This window comes from Mesoplodon mirus (assembly GCF_964341445.2).
Source record: "Mesoplodon mirus genome assembly, chromosome: 8".
In the NCBI taxonomy this organism is placed as follows: Eukaryota; Metazoa; Chordata; class Mammalia; order Artiodactyla; family Ziphiidae; genus Mesoplodon; species Mesoplodon mirus.
This window is the reverse complement of record NC_138984.1, coordinates 75,460,482-75,473,136: the sequence shown is the minus strand read 5'-3', so window position 1 is coordinate 75,473,136 and position 12,655 is coordinate 75,460,482. Positions and strand designations below refer to the sequence as shown.

Here is a 12,655-nt window from a genome sequence, read left to right as displayed (position 1 = left end):
CCATTTGGGGATCCATATCTGTGTCCTACTAGATTGAAATCGTCGTGAGGGCAGGACTTTATCATTTTGGTTTTTATGTCCTTAATACCTGGCAAATGATATGTGCTTAATGAATTTAAACTGTCAGTCTGGAATATAATCAGACCTTCAAAATTTAGATATGTAATGGAAACTACTTTTTCTATATCAGTACAAGAGGGTTAAAAATAGATAGTGAAACAGCTACTCTGAGAAAATTCTGTTTTTATTAGAAGAAAGGGAATTGGACAAGCTAATGGGAAAGCAGCATTGAATTAACTTAGCAGCCTTTGGGTTTCTCAGTAGACTGCGGTTTTGTTGCCTCTCAGCATCATCTGCCTTTGTTGGATAGACAGCCTCCTACAGGGTTCCTGCCTCATAATCAAGGCCTTCAGATATTTTTGCTATTAGTATAAACTTAAGTCTTACTTAGATAATAACAGGTAATTTTGTCACTTTTTAAAAATGTGTAATTCTTACAGAAAAAGAAGGCATTCCGAGAATTTTCTGGATTGGTTTAAATCAGCTGTACTCTGCTAGAGGCTGGGAATGGTCAGACCACAAGCCATTAAACTTTCTCAACTGGGACCCAGGTAATTGCTCCCTCTTCCGCTTACTACGCACAGAGCACAAGCTTCAAAAAAAATAAGAGCTTCCCATCCCCTGAGAGCTTGTACAAATTTCAAACCTTGACAACTCTTATTATGGTTACCTCTCCGAAGAATATTTTTTCCTACACCCTTGTGATACCATTATAGGCAAGTTGACCCCCAGCATGGGCAACTGAGCATTTGTCCCTGATCTTTAGAGTGACCCTGCATTTTTAGAGAGGAGCAGAATGAGCCCCACTACGTGGCCCAGGAACCATTCTGTGTCTCTGAGAGGACTTGACGTGTCCATGACTGACCCATGTTGTGTTTCATCTGCACCTTAACCCTGATATGGAAATAGTTCCTCAAACTCTTGGTGTCTTCCGCTGCAGCACCCAAATACTGACAACATAATGGTTATATTTTAATACACAAAAAAAGACCTTAAAAAAAATTTTATACTAAATAAACAAACCCTAACTCACTAACTAGCCAAAATGCCTTTTTTCCCCCTGGAAAGAAGGTTTAGATACCTTTTTAAAAAATAAAACCATAGGCTTCTGACAAATGTAGAACGTAAAAGTTAACACTAACTTCAGTACCAAAATATTCTGCATACATATAAGAAAAACAAGCACAATAAAATACCAATAAAAGGGGGATTTTAGTTAATGGAATTTTATAAGTAGTAAATAAATTTTCTATTATCTCAGTAAATAAAATCTTTAAAGAGAATTTATCTTAAAGCCTTAAAGGCATGGCAGAATCATAAATCAGTATTTTTATTGTGTAGGGTAGCAAATTAAGAGCTACTGACCACAAGATACGACATGCAAGTTGGTTTGGGGCAGAGGTTTGGTTTTTGGTTTTGTTTTTTAAATTAACTACAACAGATCAGAGTATTCCTGCCCCCCCCCGCCCCCCTCATATCCTGTATTTAAGAAGACATAGGTAAGCACGATTGTCCATTGCAGCCTAAACATTTCAATTTAGTTGAAAGTTTTAACTATTTTATGAGTCCCCATAAAAGCAGAAAATTAGGAATACAAGTTATGTTTTCTAAACACCACCCTTGCCCCCAACCTTCTTTTAACTCTTTGAAAATCCTACTGTTTAAGATGTGCCGAGTGCACCTATAATTGACAGATCAAGCTGTGCAAGAATGGATGCCGACTCGGGTCTGTGGCAGAGTTTTTCCTGTGAAGCTCAACTGCCCTACGTCTGCAAGAAACTGTTAAATAACACAGTGGAGTTGACAGGTACCTTTCTCACTTCCTCCAGCAAAGAGGTCCCACAATTACAGTTTTGTGAAGTCAAGTAAATCCATTTCAGATACCTGTTTTCCCCTTTCCTTCACCTGATACTGCCAATGCAGGGGAGTATTTGGTTTTGAACCTGTGGTTAGATGTTATCAACTACACATGAGTAAAGCTTTGGTTTGGTATATGCCCATGAGAAGGCAGAGATATTCTAGATAGGAAATATATTTCTGTTCACAGGTGGCTCTTCTTTCTCTAGAGCACAGTGGTTCCCCAGACCAAGAGCATCAGCTTCACCTGTACCTGTAAGAAATGCAAATTTTCAGGACCTACTCCAGATTTATTGAATCAGGAACTCTGAGGGTGGGAACCAGCAATCTGTGTTTTAAAAAGCCTTCCAGGGCTTCCCTGGTGGCGCAGTGGTTGAGAGTCCACCTGCCGATGCAGGGGACACGGGTTCGTGCCGCGGTCTGGGAGGATCCCACATGCCGCGGAGCGGCTGGGCCCGTGAGCCATGGCCGCTGAGCCTGCGCGTCCGGAGCCTGTGCTCCGCAGTGGGAGAGGCCACAGCAGTGAGAGGCCCGCGTACTGCAAAAAAAAATAAAAGAAAAAAATAAAAAATAAATAAAAATAAAAAGCCTTCCAGGTGATTCTGATACACACTCAAGTTTGAGGGCCACTGCTTTAAGGCCAGGTCTTACATATTACCTGCCTCCGTGGGAAGTAAAAAATGATGGACACGGGAATGTTCCCACCCCCTTCCCCACAATGCCCACCCCTTCTTTGCCCACCTCTCTCTCCTTCTTTGCCAGACTGGTTCTTTGTGTTGATAAATCAGGTAGAAAGGAGGCGTGCAGATGGACAAAATATGTACTCAGAAGGGGGTTTGTTCCAGGGAGTTTGGGGATAAGAGAGACACAGGACAGCTGCAACTTCTGAGGTGCAGAAAAGTTTAAAAGTTTGAAAGAAAAGTCTTTGAAAGAATGGAGAAGAGAAATGCCCTACTGTCTTTCACAGCACCCACCGTATACCTGGTATTTGATTAAATCCTCACTGAATAAAAAAAACGAATACTTAAAACTGGGAGAAGAGGAGGTTTTAAAATGTCTTGCTTTAAGGAATGTTGGGGGAAGAGAATAAAGCATAAAATTTCTTATCATCCAAATAGGAGCATAAAGCTATTTTTTAAGTTTAAAAAATAATAGGGGAAAATGAACATTTATCTTCCAAGTTGAGTCAAACCATATTTAGTCCATACAATAAAAGGCATAGCAGAGAAGACAGCACAAATGAAAGTAAACCAAGATGACTAATGATAGATCAAATAAATATCCTGTAGTATCAATTATTAAGTAAATCAAGATGCTTCCACATGATTGAACAGTATGCATTTATTAAAATAACTGTGCCAGCAGGAAAATACAAAAAGCAGAACAAAATCATATGCCTACCTATCATTTTAATCTTGTAAAAATATGTATTCATAGAGACAAAGACTAGAATATGAAAATAATTATTTCAAGTTCAATTATGGGTGTTTTTCCCACTGTTCTTTTACTATAATTGTAAAATATAATCATAATAATAAGTGCTATTTCAGAACCTTAAAGCTAATTGAGTTATTTTACAAGTGTGAGAAGCTGAACCTGAATTTTATCATTTAGTAAAAATCAAACTGTCCACATTTTTAAGATACTGTGTTTTCTTATAACAAACATTCCAAATGGTCCGAATCCATGAAGCCTGAAAAGCCAAACTGTTTTCTAGTTCTTTTAAGAGGGGTAGGTAGAAGTATTTTGTATGGTTTATACCTTGCTCTTTTTCTCTAATCTTTCTTTACCATCACTTGAGTGAGTTTTATTATAGTCAAAACAAAGAGTCCCTCATTCCATGGACTGAAGGACTAGCAGAGGGGAGGAAAGAAGAGGTCCAGAGATGCCCTTTGCCCTTTCCCTCCAGTGATGCCATTTCTTGGGTGTGAAGTGAATAAATATTTTCTTATGTTCCTTAAATCTCTGCCTGTTCTCTGTTCAACAGTGAGCATTAATGCACATTCCTTTGCTAAGCTGACCATACATGAAAAGGAGGCTCAACTTCATAATCTCTCAAAGTCAGAGACTGGAGAGGAACCTCACAAATCCCATACCCAGGAAGAGATTTGTCAACAACTGGTTTACCCCACACTTTTCTTCTGTCTACTAGGACTAAGGGCAATCCCTCTTTAAGTAGTCTGTGGCCAGCCATGTAGCACATCTGTATCACTTTAAAATCACATTATTATCTGAATCCCTGCAGTCACTCTTACGATGTTATGTATACATTAGGCACCACAAAAATTCATGTCACTGTACCATCTGACATCACATTCTCCAGTTTTCCAGAAGCCTTATGATTCAAGAAAGAAGAATTTGCAATTCAATATTCAAGAATTTAAATATTGATTCAAAATAGATGTGTCTTTACTGGAATATAAATAGCTTCTTTTCCTCCAGATGTTTGGACATACTCAGATACCCGTTGTGATGCAGCAGACTGGCTGCCAAATAATGGATTTTGCTATCTGCTGGTAAATGAAAGTGATTCCTGGGATAAGGCACATATGAAATGCAAAACCTTCAGCAGTGACCTCATCAGCATTCATTCTTTAGCAGATGTGGAGCTGATTGTCACAAAACTCCATAATGGGGGTAAGTTTTTAAGATATCCTCTTTGAGAGGTTTAAAACATTTTAAAGTATCCCTGTTTTCAGATTCTTAGCAAGAATGAAAAGCTGATAGTTTGATCCTGTACATCAGCATTGTCTAATAGAATTTTCTGCAGTGATGGAACCATTCTATAACCTGTGCTGTCCAATTCAGTAGCCACCAGCCACTTGTGGCTTTTGAGCCCTTGAAATGTAGCTAGGGCGACTGGAGAACTGAATTTTTACTTTCATTTCATTGTAATTGATTTACAGTTTTAAATAGCCGCATGTAGCTAGCAACTACCAACCTGACAGTACAGCCATTGATTGAATAATTTCCCTCTTCTCATAAGCTAAATGCTATTTAAATTACTCCCAACACTTAAGTGATGATTGTTTCACTTTTATAATTATTTGAAAGCTGAAAAATGAAGAACAAAACACTAGAGAGCCAGTATTAAGACCTCCTCCTGGGATTCACCCTTAGTAAGTACTAGATACCTATTCTGTGCCAGCATGGTGCCAGCTGTTTTACCTGGGAAGGCAGTATAGTCCTTCCATGTCTGTGATGGACAATATCCTTATTCTAATTGGAATATCTATGACTGTATTTGTAGAGTTTCATAATTTCTCATAAAGCAAGGTTTATCTAAACCAGGTATCAGGAACATCCAGCCTACAGGTCATAGTACAGCTGTTCCACCTGTGTACCCTACCTGTATAAGTGACCTGAAACGCCCTCATCATCAGGCCTGCCTAACTTATCAATACTTTTACAGGTTAATTACGAATACCATTCACTGAATTAAAATTTTAAAAGAAAAAAATTCCATCAAGGCTCTTAACACCCCGTATCAGAATGTAAAAATCAGTAGCAGTGTACATATTGAAGTATGTAATTGAGTAACCAAACAAATAAAACATTTTTCTTTTAGATGCCAAAGAAGGAATATGGACAGGCCTTAGGAACATAAATACACCAACTCTATTTCAGTGGTCAGATGGTACTGAAGTTACTCTGACTTATTGGGATGAGAATGAGCCACATGTTCCCTACAATAAGACTCCCAACTGTGTTTCCTATTTAGGAAAGGTAGGCAACCTCCTCAAGTTTATTTATATCCTTATTTTTATACCTGAAAATCTAATAATAATAATAAGATGACTTTGGTTGGGATATTTGTGTTTAAGCTGGGAAAGAAAATAAAAGGTAATAGCACTGTAGACTGTCTTTCCAGTAGCTGCTGAAAAAAGGTAAATAAAGCAATTACTAAAGAAGCAATCCAATTCCTGTCTGAGAGTATCTTCTCTGGTGTGAAACAGATCAAGAGAATCCCTTTAGAGCTCAGATTCTTGTGCCAGATTGCTTCTGATAAGCTGCTTTCTCTCAGTACCACCAGTGTGATATTTAGCAGGTAGCCACAATTTAACCTGGAAAATCCCATCTTCTCATGTTCAGATCAAAGTAAGCCAACTTTGAGAACTGAAAAACTAGTTTCGTTAAAAAATTAGGTCTGACTTTGTTCAGAGAATATCTTACTCCTATAGAATGCATAAATGTTTATTGAGCATGCTTCAGTAAGCATGCTCAATAAAGCATGCCTTGAACTTTCAGAAGAGTCCAAAATAAACTATTGAGCCGAAGGGACATATGTATCTCTATATTTTTGTTTGTAGCACTTTCCTGTGGACTCCTAATTGTTTGGGAGGCCAGTTGTGTCACTCAAACTTCTAGAGAGACTTAAGTGGAAGCAATGAATGGTAGGGCTATTTAGAAGTGTTTCAATAGTAAAGATGTTTTTAGAAAGCTGTAAAGCTGAATTTAGAAGGGTGTCACATTTAATGCTCTATTTAAAAGGATACACAGGATATCTTTAAAAGAGTATCAAAGATAGAAATGAGGTCCCATAGGCCAGAGTGAACTGATGGCTTATCTAGACAGCTTCCAATGTTCAAAACTGACCCGTATCACGATTGACTTACTAAAATTTAATTCAAAGAAAGCAGAGTGACTTAAGCAAAATCAATGTTAAGTAGCATATTTGAAAGATAGAACTTTGACGTCTAGACTGAAGTAGAGTTGGCAGAAACTTTTGATTCTAAAATTCTTAGGGAGTAGCTATTCTAATCACCATCATCATCTTACATATGAGGAAACTCAGGGAGATTAGGTGACCTGCCCCAAAGTTTTGTTTGTTTGTTTGTTTTTTTAACATCCTTATTGGAGTATAATTGCTTTACAATGGTGTGTTAGTTTCTGCTGTATAACAAAGTGAATCAGCTATACACATACATATATCCCCATATCTCCTCCCTCTTGCGTCTCCCTCCCACCCTCCCTATCTCACCCCTCTAGGTGGTCACAAAGCACCAAGCTGATCTCCCTGTGCTATGCGGTTGCTTCCCACTAGCTATCTGTTTTACATTTGGTAGTGTATATATGTCCATGCCACTCTCTCACTTCGTCCCAGCTTACCCCTACCTCTCCCTGTGTCCTCAAGTCCATTCTCTACATCTGCGTCTTTATTCCTGTCCTGCCTCTAGGTTCTTCAGAACCTTTTTTTTTTTTTTAGATTCCATATATATGTGTTAGCATAGGGTATTTGTTTTTCTCTTTCTGACTTACTTCACTCTGTATGACAGTCTCTAGGTCCATCCACCTCACTACAAATAACTCAATTTCGTTTCTTTTAATGGCTGAGTGATATTCCATTGTATATATGTCCCACATCTTCTTTATCCATTCATCTGTCAATGGACACTTAGGTTGCTTCCATGTCCTGGCTATTGTTGCCCCAAAGTTTTTTAACCTGTGGACAAACTTTGGCTGTGTCATATGGAAGAAGACTAGAACTCTGGCAACTCTGTGGGCTGGGTTCTTCTCTCTTCAACTTCTGTATAGTGTCCTTTGGTGGTTTTATTGTCACACTTATAAGAAAATGAAATTCATCCCCACTGTGACCTTCAGGTGATGCTGAAGTAACAGGCTTCCAGGTTTGTTGGGTAGCATTTTCTAAGAGTATGTTCTCAGATTTAATCATTCATTTATATTCATTTTCTCCCCCTCCCTTTCCTCCTTCCCCTCCTCCCCCTCTCCCTCCCTGATAGTTGTGGGAAGAAACTATCTTGATTTAAGATAAGAGTTCAATTCTAAATATGTGGCAATTAATTTCTCTTGTGGGAAAAATTATTTTCTGTTTTTTAAAAGCTAGGTCAGTGGAAGGTCCAATCATGTGAAGAGAAACTTAAATATGTATGTAAGAAAAAGGGAGAAAAATTGAATGATACAAGATCTGATAAGATGTGTCCTCCAGATGAGGTATGTAAAACCCCTGTGGAAATTTTTCTAAGCAATATTATACCTTCTTGGTCAGATATGGTAGTTGAGACTTAAATACTTTAGACTTGGAAAATAGAAGAAATTACTAGGTTCCGTTCATTTATACATTAGAGCAAGCCAGAAGGTGGTGAATCATAGATATCGGCACTCTTACAGAAGAAAAAAGAGTTATAGGAAAAATAATTATCTATTCATGAATTTCTATAAAAATGTATATGATTATATCCTCAATGCTGATTTTTTACTTCTCTTACTCGTATTATTCTTATTCAAAAACAATTGAACTAACAACTGTTATACTCTTATGATGAGCTAGGCATTAGGGGTAAAGAAAGTTAAGACATTCCTTCTGTCTGACACAGGCTCACAGGCTTATGCAGGTTTTCTATGAAATTGTATCCCACTCTCATCATGTGTTTAAATTCCCTGTCCATGTCCTTAATTTCCCTTAGTTGTAAGATGTTACTTATGTAACAGAAACTTGCTTGTTATCAAGCAGAAGACAGTGTGATATTTTTCCTCTGATTTAGGGCTGGAAGAGACATGGAGAAGCCTGTTACAAGATTTACAAGGATGAGGTCCCCTTTGGAACCAACTGCAATCTGACTGTAACTAGCAGGTGTGAACTTTTAACTCTGGGTTCCTTTGCTAAATAATCTTCCTAAAAAAAGTGCGTCTTCAATTTATATAGTATTTCAGTCACTGTAAAAAAACACCTAATAATTTGACTCTCATTTTGTAGATTTGAGCAAGAGTACCTGAATGATATGATTAAAAAGTATACTAAGTCTCCAGAAAAATACTTCTGGACTGGCCTGAGAGATACAGATGCAAGTGGAGAGTATAGTTGGGGAAGTGCTGGTGGAATAAAGCGGGCTGTAACCTTTTCCAACTGGAATTTTCTTGAGCCAGGTGAGTGCCTTAGCCTTGAAAGCAGTAGAATACAGTGACTTGTAAGAGGCAGCATTCCTCCCAAATCTGTTCTTCACATACCTTTGAAATATGAAGGAGGTGATGATCTTCAGGACTAGAGTCTATTTATGGAATCATAAATAGAAGCAGCGACTATGTCTTCCCTATGAAATCCTCAGCAATTACCCAAAAAAAGCTAGAAAACTCAGTTTTCAGATACCACCATCTAATGGCACAGAGCTACAAGCATCAGTGTGAGTTTGTTATCTTTTCCATGTAGTCTCAAACAGAACCTAGAAGCTTCATTGTGGAGCACTTTACATTTTCACCTCTCTGCTTCTTAACTTCTTTCTCCAAAGTTGAATGTGTTTATTTCTATTATTCTCAATGGGTGAGAATTAAGGAGGCAATGTACTATAGGTATTATTTATTCTGAAAGGTAGTTTATCCTTCTTTAGCCTAAAGCATTGACCACAATTAGCCATAGAATCAGAACATTTGAGCCAGTAAAGGCCTCGGAAGGCCCTTCTGATTTTAGAGTTGAGAAAACAGAGGCTTAGAAAGGTGACTTACTTGACGAAGGTTACCTGGTTATTGAATTGCTAAAATCCAGATCTGATTTCTAATTCAATGCTTTTTAGAGGACTTTGGCTTTTTATGAGACAGCATTTGACTTTTCTTCCTTTGAATTATTTATATTTTCTTATGTTTGTGTAATGGAATCATGAAGACCATTTTTATAACAGAAATTGGTACATGTGAATGTGTAGTTAAACACAATATTTGAAATAGAGAATGCCCACAGAATTTGTAATACATGATCATCAATATAAATATGAGTGGTATTGATAATAACCAGGTCATCTTTTTACTTGTAGAAGATGGAGAATGCAGATGCTAATCCTGGTTAAATTTCATCTTAAATTAGAATGTTCTAAAATACAAAATACATGATTTCTTTTATAGACACTCAGAGATTTTAGAGTCAGTGTCACATTCTTCATGGATAAGCCTCAGTGGTTGGGGGCAGGGGTGCTTAGGAAGTAGCTGTAATAGCTATTCTCTCAGTCTGTCGCCAGAAAGACTGCCTTTAAGTCCTCTTTACCATTATTACTCCCAGATTCAGCCAGTTTGGTTTGCATTGGGCAAGCCATGGATAGGGGGTAGAATAAGAGAAAAGAGCACACCCATCCAGGGTAATACAGCATTATTTTTCCCAGTTCCTTGTTCCTCTTGCTGTCCTTGTATAATGAGACATGAAACCGTATGGCTTCTCTGTGTGATGGAATGGAAGTTGTCCTTATTACTTTGCAATGTGTGTTCTTCTTGTCCTCTGCGCATTTTTAGCAGTGTGATGTAATGGGAAAGGGAGCATGGCATTTTGCCAGACAAATCTGGGTTCAAGTTCTGACTCCACCACTCACTAACTATGATTGTGGGCAAGTCACTAATTCTTCATCTGGAAATGGATCTGACAATACAAACTATCTTTTAATGTTGTAGTGAGTAAATAAAATTCAGGCTGCCATAAAATAAATAGTAAACAAATGTATATTACCACACACCTCCTTTTACCTTTTTTTTTTTTTTTTTTTTTTTTTTTCTTTTTGCGGTATGCGGGCCTCTCACTGTTGTGGCCTCCCCCGTTGCGGAGCACAGGCTCCGGATGCGCAGGCCCAGCGGCCATGGCTCACGGGCCCAGCCGCTCCGCGGCATATGGGATCCTCCCAGACCGGGGCACGAACCCGTATCCCCTGCATCGGCAGGTGGACTCTCAACCACTGCGCCACCAGGGAGGCCCCTCCTTTTACCTTTATTGTACCAGCTCTTCCTTTGGATCTGAATCTGAGAGTGTTGTTTTGAGGTTTACTAAGTTGCTTAAAAACTGTTGAAAGCTGTTAGGTGAATATGAACGATTTAGACTGTTCTGAGCATCATAGTGGTTTAGGGTACAGCTCTACACACACACCACCTAGATTCCAATTCTGGATCAGAAACTTTCTCACATGTGACCTTGGACAAATCACTAATCCTCACTGTACCTCAGTGTGACAGTAGAATCCACTCTATGTGAGGATCAATTCACTTAATCCTCTTAGAATAGTACCTGGCAAGTAGTAAACACTTCTCTATATTACTGTCATCATTATTATTGTGAACAACACATTTATTTCCTCCATTTTCTTTCCTATTCTCTCTCCCCACTTTGAATCAAATAAATGTGTAGGCACTAGAAAATGTTTGGGCTTTAATTTTATAATGTTTTTTAAAAATATTTATTTGGGCTTCCCTGGTGGCGCAGTGGTTGAGAATCTGCCTGCTAATGCAGGGGACACTGGTTCGAGCCCTGGTCTGGGAGGATCCCACATGCCACAGAGCAACTGGGCCCGTGAGCCACAACTACTGAGCCTGTGCGTCTGGAGCCTGTGCTCCGCAACAAGAGAGGCCGCGATAGTGAGAGGCCCGCGCACGGCGATGAAGAGTGGCCCCCACTTGCCGCAACTAGAGAAAACCCATGCACAGAGATGAAGACCCAACACAGCCAAAAATAAATAAATAAACAAATGTGGGGTTTAGGGAAAAAAAGAAAAAAAAACCTTAAAAAAATTTTATTTTATTTTTTGGCTGCGTCGGGTCTTAGTTGCAGCACCTGGGATCTTCATTGCGGCATACGGGATCATTGTTGTGGTGCGCTGGGTTCTCTCTAGTTGTGGCATGCAGGCTTCTCCTTAGTTGTGGCTCACGTGCTCAGTAGTTGCAGTGCGCGGTCTTAGTTGTCCCGCAGCATGTGGGATCTTAGTTCCCTGACCAGGGATCGAACCCGCATCCCCTGCATTGGAAGGTGGATTCTTAACCACTGGACCACCAGGGAAGTCCCTTTAATGTTATTTTTAATTAAACTTTTCCGTTCAACCTCAGCTTCTCCAGGAGGATGTGTGGCTATGGCTACGGGAAAGTCTCTTGGAAAGTGGGAGGTAAAAGACTGCAGAAGCTTCAGAGCACTTTCAATTTGCAAGAAAATAAGTGAGCCCCCTGAGCCTAAAGAAGCAGCCCCCAAGCCTGAAGACCCCTGTCCTGAAGGCTGGCATAGTTTCCCCTCAGGTCTTTCTTGTTATAAGGTAAAGTAATATTCTCATTCAATCCCTCAATGAAGCTATCTGTCTACTATCCTAGTCCATGTCTTTGTCCAAACTGTGCTCCTTCCCAGACATATACATCACCTACTGAAGTGTTTGGGAGCACAGAGTCCTTGTCAGGGTATCATTGAACCTCTGGTGTCAGATGACTCATTCCCGTATAAACTCATGTGCTACCCAAAAGAGCAGGGCCAGAGCCAGAACTGGCTCTTTCCTAGGGTTCTTTTGTTTTGGGAAATTGGGTGAGCTGCATGCCATGCTAATACTTTGCTTATGATTCTCATATCCCTTTAATTATTGTTGTCAAGGGAAGAGTTCTGTCACTTCTTACAAGTCAAAAATTTTACTTTAGGGTCCGTGTCAGTCTGGCCTCTAGTTGACACTTTCAGCAGGACCTGTCTGTGTCACAGTATATGGGCCTTTACCTATGTCTTTATTACACTTCTAAGAGTCCATTTCAGGGACCCACACATTTGACTGTAATCGACTTCGAAATTATGAATACTTTATGATTATACCAGGAAACAAATTAACATTATATTTTGTTAAGCTATTTCATATAGAAAGAATTGTAAGAAAGAGGAACTGGGAAGAAGCTGAGAGATTCTGCCAAGCACTTGGAGGACACCTTCCTAGCTTCAGTCATATGGATGAAATAAAGAAATTTCTTCACTTTCTAACAGACCAGTTCAGGTAATACTTTTAGAATGAGATCT

The 12,655-nt window shown here is 39.1% G+C and overlaps 1 protein-coding gene across 2 annotated transcripts in view; it reads left to right on the top strand.

Moving 5' to 3' along the window:
* Positions 1-12,655, top strand: part of LOC309809112 (CD302 antigen) — a 128,166-nt gene that overhangs the window by 19,831 nt on the left and 95,680 nt on the right. For both annotated transcript variants that reach the window (XM_082629885.1, XM_082629883.1), the window contains exons 5-13: positions 501-611; positions 1,727-1,867; positions 4,360-4,554; positions 5,486-5,643; positions 7,759-7,869; positions 8,421-8,509; positions 8,633-8,802; positions 11,722-11,921; positions 12,490-12,632. In XM_082629885.1, coding sequence (XP_082486011.1) covers positions 501-611; positions 1,727-1,867; positions 4,360-4,554; positions 5,486-5,643; positions 7,759-7,869; positions 8,421-8,509; positions 8,633-8,802; positions 11,722-11,921; positions 12,490-12,632 — 1,318 coding nt within the window. The remainder of the gene's footprint in view (positions 1-500; positions 612-1,726; positions 1,868-4,359; positions 4,555-5,485; positions 5,644-7,758; positions 7,870-8,420; positions 8,510-8,632; positions 8,803-11,721; positions 11,922-12,489; positions 12,633-12,655) is intronic.